Source organism: Halichoeres trimaculatus, unplaced genomic scaffold, assembly GCF_033239565.1.
Source record: "Halichoeres trimaculatus isolate MK-OKI-2021-1 unplaced genomic scaffold, fHalTri1.1 fHalTri1_scaffold_5, whole genome shotgun sequence".
Lineage (NCBI taxonomy): Eukaryota > Metazoa > Chordata > Actinopteri > Labriformes > Labridae > Halichoeres > Halichoeres trimaculatus.
In genome coordinates, this window is record NW_027437183.1 from 13861140 (window position 1) to 13883081 (window position 21942).

Genomic DNA, 21942 nt, shown 5'->3' on the forward strand with positions numbered 1-21942 from the left:
ACTCATTTGGAGTTCAGTGCAGCTGCTTATGTGACTAACTACATCTGGGAAAATGCTATGTTTTTCACGCACACACATTATAAATGTATTATATATAATACATGTATGACCCCCAACATCCCATAATTTCCTCTAATGTCAACTAGGCATACTTAAACATTCGTAGTTTCCAGTAGGAATGTTGTACAGACATCAATCCAACGTCAAAATGTTTGTCTCATTGACACAAAAAAATCATACGCTGTCACCCTGACATCCCAAAATTATCTCCTCCAAAACCATAAGTGCTTTCGGCTTGAAATTCGCTCACATGACAGACTAGACCCTGCCCTAAAAAAAATTTACATTCATGGGTTCCCGAGAAAATTTCCAACAAAAAAAAATCCCATTTTTGCACAGATTCGGTTTTTAAGTCCACGTACTGCTCACAGCTGCAGCTTCACACATCAGTGTCAATTTCACAAAGTCACAGGGTCTCTACTGAATTTTGATCTAGCATGTGAATGCACACACACTTTTCATAAACAAAAACACTTTGGAATTGGAATCTAACACTCACTAAACCTATTGAAATGAAGTTTTTTGTCTCTAGATTCAGTCTTTTTTTTTTCTACAAGGCTGCAAGGACAGATGTATAACACACATGTTGGTTTGTGAGGGGATTGAATGAATGGGCAATTCTCATTTCAAATCAAACACATTTGTCTGCTTGACCTCATCACATCAATCACGCTTTCACCACTTTGTAGCCTATGCCTACAACTTTACATTGAAAAGATCACCACTTATAAAAGTTTAATCTTACTTATCAAAAATACACTCAACAAGTAACATCATTTTTTCTATACCCAAGTCATCAATAACTTTTAAATTTTCAACTACACTACATTAACAGAATTGTTTTTAATGAACTCACATCTGGGTGACTGGTGTGGGACCAAGACAGTCAAATCTCAGCCTCTCATCCTCACTAAGCTGACACTTTAAAGTTTGACTCACCTACATTACACTGTAAACCAGGAGAACAGTCATCACTCACCTTTGTTTATCACACTACATGGAAACATTTTGACTATTAACAGCATGACAGAAAACACTGATGTTTAGCATTATATGATTTATTTTGAAAAACAGATTCAAATTAAAATGTCTGCTTTCTTGCTCAAATGAATTTCCACATACTTTAATCGTGTCTATACATTTTACTTGTGATTTCTCTTTTGAATATGAAAAAGTTACTCAACACAAAAATTAATAAAATGATAATTTTATTTTACAATTCATGCAACACTAATTACAAATCAAGACGTTCATTCTTTCTTTGCTGTCAAACTAACATTAAGATATCTTCAATTTTTTAATTCTAACTTTTAACATTTTAATGTCATGGACATAAATACTGTGACTACAGTTCATCTAAACTACTTAGGCTGATGAAAAAACAAATACATGTGTTGCTGTGAATCAAAAAGTCTCTTGCTGCTTCATCCACATCTACAGCTCATTGCTGGTGAGGAGGCTGGGGATCACTGCAGCACCTTCCACCAGGCAGTTTACCTCAGAGACACAAAGATTCATTTTAAGAACAAAATCATCACAGTATGTGCACTGTAAGCTAAGCTAACTGTAAACACAGATTTACATGACCAGAATATTGTAATACGTTTCAGAGGGACAGAGAGAGAGAAAACACAAGACTGAAAGACACAAAGAGGAGGAAACATGGAAAATGACATCAATAACAATAATAACCATTTCTTTTTTAAAGCTGTCCTGTCCTGGCAGTCAGGCATGCAGAATGGGGAGTCTGAGCCTTTTGGTACCACAACAGATTTGCTCTTACTTCATGTTCACAAATAAACAGTTTTCATCTGAACTGTTGCAAGTGAACTTATGAAGATTTAACACAACTAAACTAAAACAAACTCAATAACACATATTTACACTTTCAAACATGAAGAAGCTGACAGTGAATGAGCAGCAAGCAAAGACTAGCAGCTAAAGACACTAACAACTATAGCATACATGATCATCTGAAACGCCTGCATACATGATCAACATTTAAAAAAACCCCTCCTCTTTCACTCCGTCACATGATTATCTTGTTAACCATTACATCATTATTACTAATTACAACTACAAAATTTACGACAAATACCTACAACTCTAAAACCTTACCATAAATAAATACATTTATAAATATATAAATACAATAAATATACAAATACAGAACACAAGCACAATAAACCACTAAAACCAAACATGGCGTTCACTTTGTGAGTGGGCAGACTCTGGTGTGTAGTATGTTGCGTTGTTAATGCAGCAGTTTTATGGCTTAGTCCAGTTTCCTCTTTATACCCCACAGGTAAACACAATTAATGCCAAAATACCAATATTTGCACCATGGCAGAGCGATGTAGCTGTGTTTGACTCAGACAAAGAACTCACACTGCCACTGTGAATCCTTTGTGTGCCTCCTTTGCCAAACCAACCACACTAATCATCATCTAGACTAAACTCAGCACTGAAAAGCTCCTCTAACTCACCTACACTAACATCTACCTGCCCCTGATCATCTTTAACTCTAAAACTACACAGAATTCCTTCATGATCACTGAAGTACGTGGGCATCACTGCACATTCCACATCGTACTGTGCTGTTTTAACATACACGTGATCAATCAAAGTCCCCTTCTCAGTGGTTTCCTGTGTTACATGCTGCATAAAACCTTTTGTGCCCATGAATTTACAAATGGATGAGGTTTTCAGGATGTTTTCATTAAAATCTCCCATCACTACAATTGTGTTACTGATTGGATTTAACCAATCAAGTAACTTCCCCAGATTTTCTTTCAGTACTAAATTTGGGTAACATGGTGGACAATAGATCACTGCCAAAACTACGTTTACTTTTGGAAACAGGCACACCAAACACTCCAGATTCAAATCGGGTACCTGCAGAACGTCACAGTCCAATTGGTCTTCACTGTACAAACCAACTCCACCATGTTCTAGCTGCTGAAGCTCTAACAATTTGGCGTGACTGCTGCTGCTGCTGTAACACACACCACGAGGACGACTGTGGAAAGTGTAACCTTCAATTTGGACACTGTCCAATGAGGACTGTGCAGTGAGCCACGTTTCTGTGACAGCAATACAGTTAGGCTGTAAATGCTGCGTGCAAGACACCAGATCCACCAAGTGCCGGCTTAAACTTTGAATGTTCATCAGATACACAGAGAAACTGGGTGCATCTGATGAAGGTTTCTGCTGTCCAATCAAAAATGGAGGCATGCCCTCCAGTGCCTCCCTGATGGCAGTCTTGCTGAAAATGGCCTTCTCATTAAAATCCCTGATGATCAGTCCCGACAAAGCCCTGACTCGACTAAGTGCTACATACGCCTGCCCGGGTGCAAAAACCTTCTTAAAACAGACCACGGCCTGGTCCACCGTCAACCCCTGAACTTTGTGTACTGTACACGCCCACGCTAACCTAAGAGGAAACTGAACACGCAAACCCCCCCACTTTGTGGCCTTCTCCTGCTCTGGATCAATAGCAGTAGAATCTCTGCATTCTACTGCTGCATGCACACGCTGTTTCCTCCTCTGTGAGCCAATTCTAGGATCATCAAATTTAACATAAACTGTTTGAGGAAACTTGTCACTCACATTTTTAAATTCAATGTGAGTGACTGTGCCACATGCTCCATTGACCAGACCATCCCCGACATCTACATTCTTACAAAGCATGACGCGCGCGTTCCTCGCTAAACACAGCCGCTCTTGCAAACACGTGTCTGATGCTGCTCTATGATGCCCAGCCATTTTTTCCAATTTGCCTGTTTTACTACTGTTTTGGTAGTCCTGAGCATCAATAGTGACATAATCAGGACACGAGGCAAAGAGCTGCTCCAGATTGTGCTCAGCTACTTGCATATTTGTCGGGAAAATGTGCAAGGCTGAGCTCTCCTCGCCTGTCTCGCGTGACTCTAAAATTTGGACGTCCGTTTCTAACAGGGGCGTGTCCTTGGAACGCACTCTCAACCTGTTCAACAACTCTGCAAACACGCTATCCTTTTGCCTGACTACCGTTGTGAGCTCCACTACGCTAAAGTTACACCACAGATCCACCCCGATGGGACTGCTATACAGAGGCTTCCCTTTAACAGGAGGCAACTGATAGAAGTCACCAACGGCTATGACGCTCACACCGCCAAAAGGGGAAAAGTCGCCTGTCTGTCTAATCTGCCTCAACCTACCATGGACATAAGCCAGCAGAATGTGATCAACCATACTGATTTCATCAATGATTAGAATTTGGAGGTGACCCAATTCAGCTCTGAGCGAGTTTAGTTTATCTTCACCTAAAGGGGTGTAAGGTAAACTAGCATGTGTTCCAATGCCGAATGTGTGATGAATTGTGGCTGCATTTAAATTGTATGCAGCGATGCCCGTAGGAGCAGTTAACAAAACTGTGACATCGTCTGGTTGATGACATAGTGCTGACAGCAGCCTCCCTGCCTCATACTGAATGGCCCTGATTAAATGACTCTTCCCCGTTCCTGCTCCACCTGTCACAAACACCTGCAGAGGCTCTGGGTTTTTGCCCATCACCTTCTGCAAACACCAATGTCTCACCCTGTAGAAAACAGCTAGCTGTGTCTCATTCAGAGACCTGACCAAACACAAACCCTCACTACGAGACATGGTGTTTCTGTTCTTCTCTAACCTAACAACCTGTCTAGCAGCACCCATCAAATCTGGAATATTCTCTAAACCTTCAACTAGCTGCTCTCCCTCTATCTCCTCTGCCTGCTGCTGCCTCCTCTCCTCTAAACACTCGATGCGTTCAGCTTCCTGCTCAGGACACAACTCTCCCCACACATCCTCATCTACCCCGCCGAGCAGCTCAGCAATCTCCTGAGCTCGCTCCAAATCCGGACAATCAAACTCAAATTTGGCCCTATTCTCCTCGACCACGGCCTGCACCGAGTGCACGGAGCCGTCCCTAAATCTGACCTCCCCTTCCTCATAGAACTGACTAAAGAACTCAAAGCCCTCAGGTTTGAGCTCAGAGTCAGTTCTATAAGGAAGGAACAACTGCAACAGACTCTGGAAATGAGCCTCCTCCTGCTTCTCTAGGTTAAAACGCATGTACCGAACCACGGCAAACTGAGATCGTGTTCTCCTCAGAATGAAGCCCAAATTATTTTTCAGTTTAATAGCATTTTCTGATTTTTGAGTGCTGGGGAGAACACGATACTCAGATGCAAACGTCGCCATACACATGTCACTAAACACGTCGTCGTCGGGCCTGTTCTTGAACCTGTCCACTATGCTAGTCATCCACATGTCATCCGAGCGAAGATCATGTGATGACGCCCTCTCCTGCAAAACACTGAGAGGTAAACTCATTTTGACTATGTTGCTCCCTGTCGGCACAAAGACAACCTTTCGGGAACACTCTCTCAGGTGCATGGACGTTAGCCTATACACTGCCTCCTGGGCGCAGACGTCTCTGTGGTGTAAATATACACTCCCCAGCTTCTTCAAGCTTTCTCTAGCAGAGAGATTTCCTTGTTGGGAAGCTTCTTTTTGGGCATTGCTCAATAAAAGGCCAATTTCTCTCTCTGACTTCGTAATGTATGAAATGATGTAAATGACGACTGCGTAGGCGTCAGTGACAAAGCTGAGGTCCATGTTGGCGTTCCAGCACTTCAACAACTTCTTACTATACTGGTTCACCCAAACGCTGTTTACCTCTCTCCTATACACTACCTTAGTCTTCTTCTCTAAACGCCGATACGCCTGCTCGTAAATCTCCTGATTGATACCCAAACTCGCAAACAACTCATTGACAGACGCAGGAGGCACCTCATTTTCAAACGCTTTCTTCACAGCAGTTAAAATTGCCTCCGCTGTTTCTTTGGGCATCTCGTTGTCGTCGTCAAAACACTTACAGATTGGCATGTTTTTTGAAGCAGATCTCTCCTCTGTGCTATATGCATCTTTCCCGCCACATTTGCACTCTTTCTTGTGACAAATAAATGTCCGCTTCGTAGCTGGTTTTGGGAAATTGAAACGACATTTGCTCTTCTTTGACTTTCTACAAGTCTTAGCGTGTCGTTTGGAGTGTGTTTGAACCGATGTCACGATGTCCAATAATGTGTCATCGTCAGAGGGCAACTCGCACGAGACGTATTTATCTATAAATGCAACTACCTCCTCATCTGTGTTCGTACCAATTTTGGGGGCGCCCTCGATCCAAAACAAACAGTGAACATGAGGAGAACCGCGCTGCTGAAACTCCACCCTATGAAAGTGATCGGCGATTTTGCCAATTGGTTCAGCGGGAGACATGAGAACTGCTTTCAAAAAACAATGCCATCTGTAATCAAACATTCTCGCAGCCGTCACCGGATTACGACGCAACAACTGACATCTGTCTGCCCACTCCAAATCCTCTACCGTCTGCGATCTGCCTTCCTGCCTCAGGATGCTGGTCAGCAGATTCTGCCAGCGCATATCAGCAGACGAAAATGAACAAAACCACGTTGGGATCCCTAACTGACGAACGCAAGCCATAACTTCCTTCTGAACAGTCTGCCAAAATGCCGGAGTCCCCCTAATTGGTCTCAGGAACTTAAACCCATCATCAAACTCTAACAACTGCTTCAAAGCCTCCTCATCCTTTAACATACCCTGAGTGATTCGCTGAGACCTCTGACCTACTTTACCCTTACGCAACGCCACAGAAACATTTGACACTACCTGATCCAACTCCGACATGTACTGCGCAAAAAATATGTACTCTACATTACGCGCAAAACGACCGTCCGCATGCATAATCCTATTGTTAAAATAACGCGTAAGCGACAGGTGAGCGCATCGCGTGTCGTGAAAGGTCTTATTACCCCGAGGAAACAACACTGGAAAACATTTCGCCTCATTCGTTTGGTCAGAAAGCATCTTCACCGGACAATTTCCCTCTGCAGGCGCAATATTAACTATATCCTCAAAATACTGATCTAATGCTTCCTGACCAATATCAACAGGCATAAGACAAGTGTCCTGAAACATGCAGTGCTGCTGCCTGTCATGTAACATTTCATCTTGTATTATGTCTGAAGCTTCCTCTACATCTTCCTCAAGAAACTCTGCCTTCGCTCTAACCTGATCAGCTCCCTGAGCACTAACACCACCATGCTCAACAACACCTTGTCCTACAATGTCCTGATCTACAACAGCCTCATCTTCACTGGACTCTGACTCTTCCCTCTCTTCATCCTCTATCCTACAAAACTCATTAACCCAGTCCTCATTAAACTCTATATCTGCATAAAGGGCATTGGTCCTCTTTAAATAATCTAGCGCCTGTCTTACACGCAAAGTATCTACAAACTGATACTCGTAATACCCTTTGTATGTCAGTTTACGCTTCAGCTTAACCTGCACTAACGACCCCTCCATACTGGACCGGGGCAACACACGAGTCGACTGCACAATGTCGGCTGGAACACATGTCACAGGTCCATGTACTCCATTCTGCCCCCCTTTCGGCAGTGCCAACATTTTCATAAACGGAATATGCAACGCGATTAAATGCTGCTCTAAACTATTCAAGCATCCCAGTTCAGGAGGAATGGGATCCAGCTCCAGGTTATTGATCCAGCATTCAGCTGGCATCTCACCTTTACTAATCTTAGCCTGACAGGAGTGACAAATCCAGAGCTGACCTCGAGAAACTGCCAATTGACATGGCACAACACACTCATCACTACAGTGGTGCAGGAAACACTCACTCATACACTCCTCAGCAAGTTCAGCTGTTCTGCTGGTTCTGCTGTAAGTGTCCCTATCACAACTTACGACCTGATTTCTAAACAACAACCTGTGACAAACGCAGCAGACAAAATCAGGTCCATCTTTAACCTGCTCTAAAAACTGATTCATAACAAAACCAAACTCTTTTGACTGCTCTAACCTCTGTTTCCTGCTCAGCCTAACACGACCAATAACTTTCTGCCTGTGCTTTAAACTACCATACTGACTCTTACTAAATTTTCTACTCCTAGCTTTGACTTTCTCCCTACGCTCCTCACTATCCCTGTATTTAACCATAATCCTGTCTATAACTTTCTCCCTTTGCTCCTCACTACCCCTGTATTTAGCCAGAATCCTGTCTATAACTTTCTCCCTATGCTCAGCACTGCCCCTATATTGTGCCCTTAGCTTGGCTTTAACCCTATCTCTATGCTCAGCACTCTCTCTATACTTGCCTACACTCAAATCTTTAACCCTCTCTCTGTGTGACTCATCTTCACTATACTTTTCAACACTCTTGACCTTTTTCTGTTCCCTATAATTCACATTTTTCTGATAAGTCTCTCTTAACCTCTTCAAACGTTTCTCCCTAAGCAACTCTGTTTTGATTTTCTGTGCCCACTCTTTACGCCTGATATACCGGGATGATACAGACCGCCTACCTGGCTCTGCTTTCCTAACCTCCTTTACATCGTCGTTATCTAAACCAAAATCTGACACTTCAAAACTCTCACTGCACCAAAGTGCTGTTTCCTCCCTACCAACAACACCTTCCTGACATCGAGCCCTAAAGCTGTAACCTGAAGCCTCACTGACTTTACAATAACCATAACAACTCTGCAGTCCAGGCTCATAAACACAAACCACATTCTCAAAATGGTTCCCTGAGATATTCTCTAAATAAATGCACTCTGCCGACAAACACCTACTGCTACAGCTGTACTTAAGCCAACGACCATCATAAAACGTACAAACACTTACGCCTAACATATCTGCTGTAGCCTGAATTTCCACCTCTGTGGCCCAAGAATTTACACTTGCCATCCTGGACTGCTGAATGTACTCAGAAACTGAAGAGTACTCACTCCTAATCAAACTAGAATAATGACTAGCGTTCCGCTGGAGATGTTTACAAACGGCAAGCCTAACCCTACGATGGTGCTTCTGAGAACCACTCGTAGCCTGAGAGATGGCTCTGAAGAAGCAGTTACCATCAGCCACGATCCTCTCATTTCTGCATGGAACCCCTAACAATCCAACACGCGTGGATGCCGGTCCACCGATCTTCACAAACTCCAAGTTAAAGCTACTGCACACAGCCTTGCAGACATCATCACTGAGAGGACGGAAAACTAGCTCTGCATTTTTAACAGTCTCTACAAACTCTACATCTAAATTAGCCTCACCAACATCAAAGCGCTTGGATTTCTTTGACACACGAGGGCCAGAAGAAATCCTACACTTCTCTGCTGCTGAGACACTGCTAACTTCACTAGCTAAAGACACTCCTGACAATGCTGGACTGGCATCAAGACTAACACAAACCTCAGGCTCGCAACTGCCTTCAGAAGCCACATCGCTCAACCTGCCCTCACTGACTACACTAGACTCTGGTGTTGGAGCAGTGTTCACCTCAGTGTTCACCTCAGTGACCCGCCTCTCCACGGAAACACCAGACAGCACTGGACTGACATCTGCATAAGCACTAAGACCAAGCGGAGGGAAATCTTCATCGTACCTAAAACGAAAGCCGGATCGCCTTGATTTCTTCGACCAACAAGTGTCAGAAGAAATGCCCCACTTACTGCCACCGGTAACGCTCGGTCCTGCCGGTGAGCCGCCGCTCAACACACTGGCATAAGACCGCAAAGAAATGCCTGACAGTGCTGGACTAACATCTGAACTGACACAACGCTCAGACACAACACTACACTCTGGTGCTGGAGCAGCAGTCACCCCTGTGACCCTACCCTCCACAGAAACACCAGGCAGCACTGGACTTGCACCCACATGGACAGAGATGCCACACAGTTCAAAGAGCTTCTCCCTCGAACTGAGACTGTCGGCCAAGCGACAGATGTAGTGGTGCAGGTTATCCAGGCACGCAAAATGCAAAACCACGCTTGTACCGTTAAAGTGTAACAAGCCCTCGTTACCCCGTGAGTGACTGTCCACCACAGCGAACCGTCCATCCTCACAGATGATGGCAGAAGTGTTGCCACACATCGTCAGAAGACATGTGTGGTACTGACCGAAGATCCTGTTCAGTGCGTCACGCAAACTGATGAACACACCGCTGTCGATGTGTTCACCCTCGGTCACGCCGACATCCCCGAATGCCGAGTCGCCAAAAACAAAGCGAACCACGGCATCATCGATCATCAACCGCTGAGGCAAATCTGGGACAGAGAGCAGATTTGTCGCGTGGTTGAAGATGCCTCGATCGCGCAAATTACTGTACAACTCGTCGCCGCAAATCACCGCGCGATCAAGCTGACGTCTGTCCCAGGAAAAAATACTGCTCAGCGTGTGTTTGGCTAAGCTGACCAAAGCTATAGCCATACACTGCTGTCCTCCGTAAAAAAAGCGCTCGTCAGCCTGATGAAACGACCCGCGCACAACCCTGACTGGCCTCCCAGCTCTGCTAGCCTCTGCTGCTACATCACTACTGTCACAATCTAACCCAGCATCAGAAACACAAGCAGAAGAAAAAAAGTGGTCCTTAGCTTTGCTGATCTTCCGTGGCCTCTGGGTTCCCTCGGCGACAGCAGGGCACGGCGCAGCCACCTCCTCCGCGACGACCTCGGACTCCAGCGATGTCTCCTCCACGATGACCTCCGGGACCACGGACTCCTGGGTTGCTGCCTCCGCCTGACACAAATCAAAAATTCCGTTTAACTGCATGACAAACCAGAGGGAAAAATGCAGGTGTAAAAACAATAAGTCACCTAATATGTTTAGACAAAAACGCACCTGGCGCTGGACTGGACTGGGGCCGGAGGCAGACACGGTCTCCTGGGCAGGTGAAGGTGTTGCCGCCACCTATAAAGAACAGGAAAACATGGAAAAAAAATAAAATATATCAAGATGCAACTCTTATCAAAACATATATCACACCGCATTGGTCACTCTTCAAAACCAGCACAAAATAAAAAAAACAAACCTGCCGCTTCCCTCCACTGCGCTTCCTGGCAACACCTCGTGGCCGACGCTTCGCACGCGAAGCCTAGAGGAAGAAAAACAAACCTTTTATAACAGCTGTTTACCACTTGTGTTATCAACTATTTGGTCATATGGCTTGTGTGCACTTTACCTGGCCAGCTGGTGGCTCAGCGATGCAGCCGGAGCCAGAAGAAGGACTGACCTTCTCCATAGCATCCAACATGTCACCGCTGAACCACACAGGGTTGGGCGGGATGACAGGCCGAACCACAGCAGGTGTTCCGGCCTTCAAAACAAAAAACAAACATTGTTTTAAAAAAAACTTCACATGCAGGCTTTGCACAAACTTCTACACACTCAATCAGAAAAACACTTTACCTTGTCCTCCTTTCCAACCACAGTCCACTCCCAGGGGTCGCTATGACGGGTCACGGGGAGGTGACCTGTCACAACTAGCCTGGGAGACACCGTGGCACGCGGCGATGTCCGGCGGGACACCGTGGGCGTGGGCGAGGGCGGACGCTGGGTCAGCTGCTGGACAGCAGCGTTCCACAGCAGATCCACCAGCACAGGGGTCCCATCGGTGTCGCTGAGGTGCACCTGAAAAACAGTCAGACACAGCAGACATTTCACCTTGTTAGTTGTATGTTTTCTTTAGCGTCACATAAAGTGTCTTGTAAAAATTAGGACAATACTTACGCCGTCGGGGCACCACAGCTCCAACCGATGGAGGGGGAGGTGCTCAGCCACAGACACGTAAGGGAAACCTGAAATAAGTGTCACAAACCACACACAAAAAAATACTTAAATACTTGAAGTAAACATTAACGCATGCATTTACATGTAAATGTTCATCCATGCATGCCGTCAGTTTTTTAGCACATATGAAATTCTCAAATCTCAGATTTTGCAGAAAAACTCCATTGAAACGTACCCATGCGTGCTGCGACTCGGTGGAATTCCTGACGCAGCGCCAACTGCAGGCCCGGGTGGATGTTCAGGCGTGGAGGGAAGTCCAGCACGAACACCTTACAGAAAAAAAACCTTTGTCAGCAGATCACATTCATGTCTCTAAAATAAGTGCATGACAATACAAAGGCTGCTCACAACAGCTTTGCTGACACAAAACCAAACGATTAACAACAAAAACATGAAACAAACACACACCTTGGGCCAGCGGCTGGCGATGGAGGTCAGGAGAGCACCGAAGTCCAACGCTGCCTCGCCAACCGTCCGGCTGGCCGTGAGGTTGTTGCTCGGGGCGAGCACGCAGACGGCGTCGGGGGTCCACGGGACGTCTGCGTGCAGGGCCTCTGTCCTCAGCTCGGCTGCCGATGCACCTGGAACAGACAGAAAAGCAAAGGACAGAGAACCTACCGGCATGGGCACGAAGCCGTCCACCATGGCCCGGAGGTGGGAGTCTCCAACGACGAACACCAGCTGCAACAACACAGACGTTCTTTAACAACAGAGAAACCTACCAACAGACACCTTACTCGCTGCAATTTTTCGATGAATTAAACAAAAATCATACCTTCTGGTCCGGACGATGCGCTGGAGTGACCAACTTGCGGCTCCGGTGGGTCAGTGCAGAGGTTGGCCATCTCCGCGTTCGGTGGCGGTATCCGGTACCGCGCCCTGTTTAATGGACATTGAAGTTTGTCAGAACATTATTAAGGGACATTACATCCAAACCATATCAGTGAACATTCTGAAATGAAAGTTTGACACATACGAGCAACGAACTCGGGGACAGGCTCGAGGGCAGTCCAGGGGTGGTCCTCTGCCCTCTTCCTCTTCAAGGCCAACGCCCTCCGATGGCCTTTCGCTCTAGGCATCTGAACAGGAAGATTAAAGAGAAATTCGTGAGTCCACACTCACAGAGAAAACACCAGTCAATCTGTGCCAATCATACTCACAAGACTTCAAATAGCAACGCTTCACCTAACATTACAATGTAGAAATGTTTTAACTCACCTTGGCTGAGGGCAAGTGTGTGTGTCTGTGTGTGTGAGTGTGTGAGTGTGTGACTGTGTGTGTCTGTGTGTGTCTGCTTGAGTGAATGTGTATAAAATCAATTAAAGTGTGTGCAGATTAGCAGTTACTCTAGGTGTGTGTCGGTTTAAAGAGATGTATAAGTGTCAAGATGTGTGTGTCCTGGATCAAAAGATCGCAGAAATGCAGCAGTCTCAGTCGCAGTCAGTCTCCAAAGCACAGGTGAGCACAGGGAAGCAAATCACACAGCCAAGGAATCTGCAAATTAATACCATTTAAGAGTAATCAAGATAATTGTAGGAGAAAAAAAGCAACAAAAAGTGTATGCAAAATGTATTAAAACATGCACCAAAAAGCACAGGAGAGTACTGAAGGAAAAAAGCCACAAAAATGCATGCACATGTAATCTATACATTAAGATCATGCCAGGAAAACCACACAACACAACTTTAAAATGTCCTTAACGATCACTTTATTCACTCACACATGGATCTTTAACCCTCACAAAATGTCACTAAGCTCAGGCCTGCTAACCAGGACAGATACACAACTGATTAACAGCTTAAACTAAGATTAAAACATTGGCAGACAAACCTCACACATTCTCTCACACAACAATAAGTCTTTTCTCTCAGCAAAAAAGGAGCAAAAAGATACAGCTAATGTTGCTATCAAGAAGCTTTCACAGAAAAAAAAAGGCTGAAACAGCATAGCTATAACTTCAAAGCACATATCAAACCAAGTAATAATCTTCAAAATGTATTCAAAATGCAGCAAAAAAGCACAGGAGAGAATAAGATCATGCAGCTGAGAATTTTGCAAATCAATACCACTGAGGATTAAGCAAGTTTATTGTGGGAAAATAAAAAGCTACAAAAAATGCCAATCTAGTCTACACATTTAGATCAAGCCAGGAATGCCACAAAACACAACTTTAAAGGACCAAAACAAGCACTTCAATCACTCACACATGATGTATTTTTAACCCTCACAAAATGCCAGTAAGATCTGGCCTGCTTACCAGGACAGATACACAACTGATTAACAGCTTAAACTAATATGAACAACATTGGAAGACAAACCTCACACACAGTCTCAAACAATATAAACAATATATTTTTTATCAGAAATACCCAAAAAGAGGAAGAGCTACATAATGTGGCTGACAAGTAGCTAACACAGGAAAAAAGGCCGACACAGCGTAGCTATATCTACAACCTTAAAGCACATATCACACCAAGTAATAGTTTTTCAACATATATATTTAAAATGCATCAACAAAGCACAGGAGAGCATTGGAGCACACAGCCAAGGAATTTTCAAATACCATTTAAGAGTAATCAAGATAATTTTTGGGGGAAAAAAAGGCACAAAAAATGCATGCAAACCTTATCTACACATTTAGATCATGCCAGGTATCCCACAAAACACAACGTTAAAGGACCTAAACAATCACTTTTATCACTCACACATTATGGATCTTTAACCCTCAAAAAATGCCAGTAAGCTCTGGCCTGCTTACCAGACCAAACACACAACAGATTAACAGCTTAAACTAAGATGAACAAGCCACATAATGTGGCTAACAAGTGGCTTTCACAGAAAAAAAAGCCACCATAGTATAGCTATATCTACAGCCTGAAAGCAAATATCAAACCAGGTCATAATCTTCAAAATGTATTCAAAATGCATTAAAAAGCACAATAGAGCATAATATCACACAGCCAAGAAATTTGCATATCACTACCCTTTAAAAGTAAGCAAGATTATAGTGGGAGAATAAAAAGCCACAAAACACAACATTAAAGCACCCAAACAATCACTTTCATCACTCACACATAATGGATTTAACCCTTACAAAATGCCAGTGAGCTCTGGCCTGCTAACCAGGACAGATACACAACTGGTTAACAGCTTAAACTAAGATGAACAAGCTACATAATTTGGCCAACAAGTAGCTATCACAGGGAAAAAGGCTGGCGTGGAATAGCTTTATCTAAAACCTTAAAGCACATATCACACCAAGTAAAAAACTTCAACATATATTTAAAATGCACCAAAAAGCACAGGAGAGTACTGAAGAGCACACATTTAGGAAATCTTCAAATCAATTCCATTTAAGAGTAAGCAAGATTATAGTAGGAGAAAAAGACCATCAAAAATGCATGCACATGTAATCTACACATTATAAGCATGCCAGGAATGCAACAAAACACAACTTTAAAAGTCCCAAACAATAACTTTAATCACTCACACATTATGGATCTATAACCCTCACAAAATGCCAGTCAGCTCTGGCCTGCTAACCAGGACAGATACACAACTAATCAACAACTTGGACAAACAACAACATAGGCAGACAAACCTCACACACACAATAAGTCTTTTCTCTCAGCATGACCCAAAAAAGGAGCAAAAAGCTACAGCTAACATGGCTAACAAGTAGCTTTCACAGAAAAAAAGGCTGAAGCAGCATAGCTATATCTAAAACCTTAAAGCACATATCACACCAAGTAATATTCTTCAAAATGAATTCAAGATGCACCAAAAAAGCTCAGGAGAGTACAGTAGAGCACACAGCTAAGGAATCTTCAACAATACCATTAAAGAGTAATCAAGATAATTGTAGGAAAATAAAAAGCCATCAAAAATGCCAATTTAATCTACACATTAAGATCAAGCCAGGAATGCCACAAAACACAACTTTAAAAGTCCTAAACAATCACTTTAATCACTCACACATCATGGATCAAAACTTCAACAAAATGCCAGTAAGCTCTGGCCTGCTAACCAGGACAGATACACATCTGATCAACAGCTCAAGCTAAGATTTAAAACAAAGGCAGAAAAACCTCACACACACAATCACACAATAAGTCTTTTCCCTCAGCATGACCCAAACAAGGAGCAAAAAGCTACAGCTAACGTGGCTTACAAGAAGCTAACACAGGGAAAAAGGCAGACACATCATAGCTTTGTCTCAAACCTAAAAGCACACATCATACTTAGTAATAATATTCAATATGTATTCAAAATGCCCCAATAAAAACACAGGAGAGCATAAGATCACACAGCCAAGAAATTTGCAAATCAATACCATTAAAGAGTAATCAAGATTATAGTAGAAGAAAAAAAGCCATCAAAAAATGCATGTACATGTAATCAAAATGTATCTTTTATCAGAACTACCCAAAAAAGAGCAAAAATATATAGGTAACATGACTAACAAGTAGCTTTCACAGAAAAAAAAGTCTGACACAGCGCAGCTATATCTATAACCTTAAAGCACATATCACACCAAGTAATAATATTCAAAATGCACAAAAAAAAGCACAGGACAGTATAAGATCACACAGCAAAGAAATTTTCAAATCAGTACTATTTCAGAGTAATCAAGATTATTGTGAGGTATAAAAAGCCACAAAAAATGCATGCAAATGTAATCTACACATTAAGATCTTGCCAGGAATGCCACAAAGCACAACTTTCAAGGACCCAAACAACAACTTCAATCACTCACACATTATGGATCTTTAACCCTCACAAAATGCCAGTCAGCTCTGGCCTGCTAACCAGGACAGATACACAACTGATCAACAGCTGAAATTAACATTTAAAACAAAGGCAGAAAAACCCCACACACACACACTCACACAATAAGTCTTTTCTCTCAGCATGACCCAAAAAAGGAGCAAAAACTACAGCTAACGTGGCTAACAAGTAGCTATCACATGGAAAAAGGCTTGCGTGGAATAGCTATATCTAAAACCTTAAAGCACATATCACACCAAGTAAAAAACTTCAACATATATTTAAAATGCACCAAATAGCACAGGAGAGTACTGAAGAGCACACAGCTAAGGAATCTCCAAATCAATTCCTTTTCAGAGTAGGCAAGATTATGGTAGGAGAAAAAAGCCATCAAAAAAGCATGCAAATGTAATCTGTAGATTAACATCATGCCAGGAATGCCACAAAACACAACTTTAAAAGTCCCAAACAATAACTTTAATCACTCACACATTATGGATCTATAACCCTCACAAAATGCCAGTCAGCTCTGGCCTGCTAACCAGGACAGATACACAACTGATTAACAGCTTGAACTTGGATTAACAACAACATAGGCAGACAAACCTCTAACACACACACACACTCACACAAAAAGTCTTTTCTCTCAGCATGACCCAAAAAAGGAGCAAAAAGCTACAGCTAACGTGGCTAAAAAGTAGCTTTCACAGGAAAAAAAGGCTGAAGCAGCACAGCTTTATCTAAAACCTTTAAGCACATATCACACCAAGTAATATTCTTCAAAATGAATTCAAGATGCACCAAAAAAGCTCAGGAGAGTACAGTAGAGCACACAGCTAAGGAATCTTCAAACAATACCATTAAAGAGTAATCAAGATTATTGTCAGAGAATAATTAGCCATCAAAAATGCCAATTTAATTGACACATTAAGATCTTGCCAGGAATGCCACAAAACACAACTTTAAAAGTCCTAAACAATCACTTTAATCACTCACACATCATGGATCAAAACTTCAACAAAATGCCAGTAAGCTCTGGCCTGCTAACCAGGACAGATACACAACTGATCAACAGCTCAAGCTAAGATTTAAAACAAAAGCAGACAAACCTCACACACACACTCACACAATAAGTCTTTTCTCTCAGCATGACTTAAAAAAACAGCCAAAAGCTCCAGCTAACGTGGCTTACAAGAAGCTAACACAGGGAAAAAGGCAGACCCATCATAGCTTTGTCTTAAACCTAAAAGCACATATCACACTTACTAAAGATCTTCAAAATGTTTTATAAAATGCACCAATCAAAAGCACAGAGGAGCGTAAGATCACACAGCCAAGAAATTTGCAAATCAATACCATTAAAGAGTAATCAAGATTATAGTAGAAGAAAAAAAGCCATCAAAAATGCATGCACATGTAATCAAAATGTATCTTTTATCAGAACTACCCAAAAAAGAGCAAAAATATATAGGTAACATGGCTAACAAGTAGCTTTTACAGAAAAAAAAGTCTGACACAGCGCAGCTATATCTAAAACCCTTAAGCACATATCACACCAAGTAATAATATTCAAAATGCACAAAAAAAAGCACAGGACAGTATAAGATCACACAGCAAAGAAATTTTCAAATCGATACTATTTCAGAGTAATCAAGATTAATATGATAAAGAGCCACAAAAAATCCATGCACATGTCATCTACACAATAAGATCATGCCAGGAATGCCACAAAGCACAACTTTAGAAGACCCAAACAATCAATAAAATCACACACACACATTATGGATCTTTAACCCTCACGAAATGCCAGTATGCTCTGGCCTGCTACCCAGGACGGATACACAACTGATCAACAGCTCAAGCTAAGATTTAAAACAAAGGCAGAAAAACCTCACACACACACTCACACAATAAGTCTTTTCTCTCAGCATTACCCAAACAAGGAGAAAAAAGCTACAGCTAACGTGGCTAACAAGTAGCTTTCACAGAAAAAAAAGGCTGACACAGCGCAGCTATATCTAAAACCTTAAAGCACATATCACACCAAGTAATAATCTTCAAAATGTATTCAAAATGCCCCCAATAAAAAGCACAGGAGAGCATAAGATCACACAGCTAATCAATACTATTTAAGAGTAATCAAGATTATGGTAGGAGAAAAAAAGCCACAAAAACAGCATGCTGTCATTTTCTAAACACAAATGCTGAATGTTGAATTTCAGAGCCCATAACCTCTAACTCTAAGGGCAACAGTCCTATTAATGACCTCTGTTCACTGAATAAAAATGTGAAAAAGCAGGACAAAGAAGACAATACTTCCACATTTAAAAAATTTAAGTTTGAATGTAAATAAACAGAGCCCTAGCCTGCCCTCTGACAGTTCCACTTCTATTTGGAACCTCTGTCAAGAGTTCCAGAAGCCTAAGCTCAAATCCTTGTGACAAATAATTTCACAAATTTGAAAGTAAACAGGCCCAACAAAGAAGAAGGTTTCCATGGTGACAAATCATTGAATATTCATTTATTAGTTTATTACTACTATCATTAATAATTTATATTAATATCAACTTGTTATTTCATATTTCAATATCCTGTGTTCACTCTTAAAAACATTTTTCCTACTGTTAAACAAGACTACAACACTACAGGAATATTAAAGCCACAAAAACAGCATGCTGTCATCATTCTCTAAACACAAATGCTGAATGTTGAAATTCAGAGCCCATATCCTCTTACCCTAAGAGCAACAGTCCTATTTATGACCTCTGTTCACTGAATAAGGACACTGCATAGCCATATCTACAATCTTTAAGCACATATCACACCAAGTAATAATCTTCAAAATGTTTTCAAAATGCACCAAAAATGTTTCATAATGTCTAAAATACATATATTTAATTTATTTAGAAGCCAATCATTGTACTTGGAGGTAACAAGCATTTCTCTCAGTATTACAGAAAAGCAACACACCAACCAACCAAGTAAAACTCATAAAAATCTTGTTAAATTCACCAAAAAAGTACCAAAGTATCTTAGATATATATCTTAATTATGTTAAGGGGAGACTTTCTAGCATTTCTTTCAATATTAAACAAAACCAAGCACTGAGCAGGCCGAGGCTGGCACACCATGGTGGCTAACTAGTAGCTATGACACAGCATTATTAAAGCTAAACCCACAAAGCAAATATCACACCAAGCAATACTCTCCAAAATGCACCAAAAATGTTTCATAGCATCTAAAATTCATATATTTGATTAGTTTAGAAGCAAATTATTGTACTTGGGTTTAGGAATATCAAGCATTTGTCTAAATATAACAGAGCATGCTAACGTGGCTAACACAAAGCAATTATTGAACAAAGGCCGAGCTTACATTAGCATATGTATGCACACAACTTTTGCCAACCGAGTAAAAGCCATCAAAATGTATTCAAAATGTACCAAAAATGTACAATTCTTTCATCAATATATATATTTTATTTGTTTAAAGGGTAACCACTGCACCATGATCGAAGTTCATCGAGTATGTGTTAACATGACACAAAAGACAGCACAGAGTAGCTAGCGTGCTAACACAAAGGGCTGAATGCCGATCAAAGGCTGAGATTTCCATAACATTAGCATAGGTTTAGCGTCGGAGCACCAACTACAAATGCTAACTAAAAGTCATCAAAATGTTCTTCAAATTCACCACAAATGTAACATAATATCTACCATATATAAAACTTGTTTAATTTAGGACAATTATCGTCTTTGGAGCAAAGACTACCGAGCATTTCTCTCAACAGGACACAAAACCACACACGGAGCAGGCCTCGCTAGCGGGCTAACACGCACAAAGGCTGAGATTTCAATAACATTAGCATACGTTTAGCGTCGGAGCACCAACCACAAATGCTAACTAAAAGTCATCAAAATGTTCTTCAAATTCACCACAAATGTAACATAATATCTTACATATATAAAACTTATTTAATTTAGGACAATTATCGTCTTTGGAGTAAAGACTACAGAGCATTTCTCTCAACAGGACACAAAACCACACACGGAGCAGGCCGCGCTAGCGGGCTAACAGAACAAAGGCTGAGATTTCCATAACATTAGCATACGTCTTGCATTGAAGCACCACCCACAAATGCTGATAAAAAGTCATCAAAATGTACTCAAAATGCGCCAAAAATGTATCACACTATCTTGATTATGTATATCTTATTTGATAGGAAGGCTAACATCGTTTCACTATCAAAGTAGTTCAGAAAACACACCTCACAGAAGCTTCTAGAAAGTTTTAAATCTCACCGCAGAGCAGCAAAATCTTACTTATACATGATAGCGTTCTTTCATTTCACCTTAAATCACGTTTAACATTGCTCAGGTTCAACACAACATATGCTTACATCAAATTAAGAGACAACGAAATGGGTCTTACCTCCAGAGTCTGTGAGAAGAACGAGACGACGCCAGAGCGATCGTTTTATACCCCGCTGGTACCTCACGTCACTCTGACGTACATCCCCCTTCGGCAGAAGAGGCAGCAGAGAATGCTACCATTAGCTGTGCATTCTAATCACATTGACATTGAATGATACCACACAAAACGTAATTGCACATAACCGAATCGTTTAATCATGCATTTAACGCAACTGTAGTGTTTTTAACGTCTTTAGAGTCAGCTATAACGAATAACAAAGCACCACATCTACAGTATTTGTCCAAGAGTCACCAGTTATACGGTCGCGATTAACTCCAAAATACTGGGTTGCTCGGTAGCCGTTAAAACTTGATCAACGTTGCCTCTGTTGTGAAGTACAATCTCTGGTAACTCACCACGAAACAACCGTACATTTTGATGCTGCTACCAGGTTGAATTTATTGTTTAAAAATGCCAACTCGTCTCAATGAATGCAGATAAATGCAGCAAAATACGTGCGCATCTTTATGATATGTAGACTGATAATCTCCCTTTAAATGCAGAAGCTTGTATAGTCTTGCATTACACCACAATTATATTTCCCACCCCTTTTCTACAATAAATTGCTTGTAGCTAAGTGAGCAACAGACGTTTAGCTTCTGTTAGCTTCTGTTAGCTACACGGTCCAACTTGCCTTTCACGTTCAAAAATACTGCTGATAACTAAGATGACAGGTAGTAAAATAAACAGTACTGAAGCCTAGAAACTTTAATTTACCGTACCTGTTCAAACCACAGACGGAATCCGTTGTTTGAGAGCTCCCGACGTAAGCGCTCTCTCCTGGCTTGTCCCCTGTTTCAATCAGTCTAATCCACTTCATGTCATCTTGCGGGATCTCTGGGGATACGGTGAATCCTCTCCCTCCTCCCATGTGCTGGAGCAAAGCAGCTGTGTACAATAAGTTGACCGACCGACAGAGAAACAGACTCATATCTTCCTCTGCATCCGCTCGTGTTT

The 21942-nt window shown here is 41.9% G+C and overlaps 1 protein-coding gene across 1 annotated transcript; it reads right to left on the reverse strand.

Annotated features, from left to right (window-relative positions):
* Positions 1-1314: 1314 nt before the first annotated feature.
* Positions 1315-21739, reverse strand: LOC141790066 (uncharacterized). The gene is made up of 13 exons (XM_074669696.1): positions 21708-21739; positions 20944-21031; positions 12964-13239; positions 12722-12824; positions 12521-12624; positions 12154-12426; positions 11921-12014; positions 11686-11753; positions 11365-11586; positions 11138-11272; positions 10988-11050; positions 10798-10866; positions 1315-10695 (listed from the first exon to the last, which is right to left on the reverse strand). Exons 4-13 carry the CDS (start codon positions 12822-12824, stop codon positions 2497-2499), a joined length of 9330 nt encoding a protein of 3109 aa, XP_074525797.1. The 5' UTR covers positions 12964-13239; positions 20944-21031; positions 21708-21739; the 3' UTR covers positions 1315-2496.
* Positions 21740-21942: the final 203 nt, after the last annotated feature.

Coding starts and splice junctions, on each gene's coding strand:
- LOC141790066 (XM_074669696.1), bottom strand. CDS start 12,824: ATGCCTAGAGCGAAAGGCCATCGGAGGGCGTTGGCCTTGAAGAGGAAG. Junction 11,587..11,685: donor AGCTGTGGTGCCCCGACGGC/GTAAGTATTGTC, acceptor ACTGTTTTTCAG/GTGCACCTCAGCGACACCGA. Junction 10,867..10,987: donor GCAGTGGAGGGAAGCGGCAG/GTTTGTTTTTTT, acceptor TGTTCTTTATAG/GTGGCGGCAACACCTTCACC.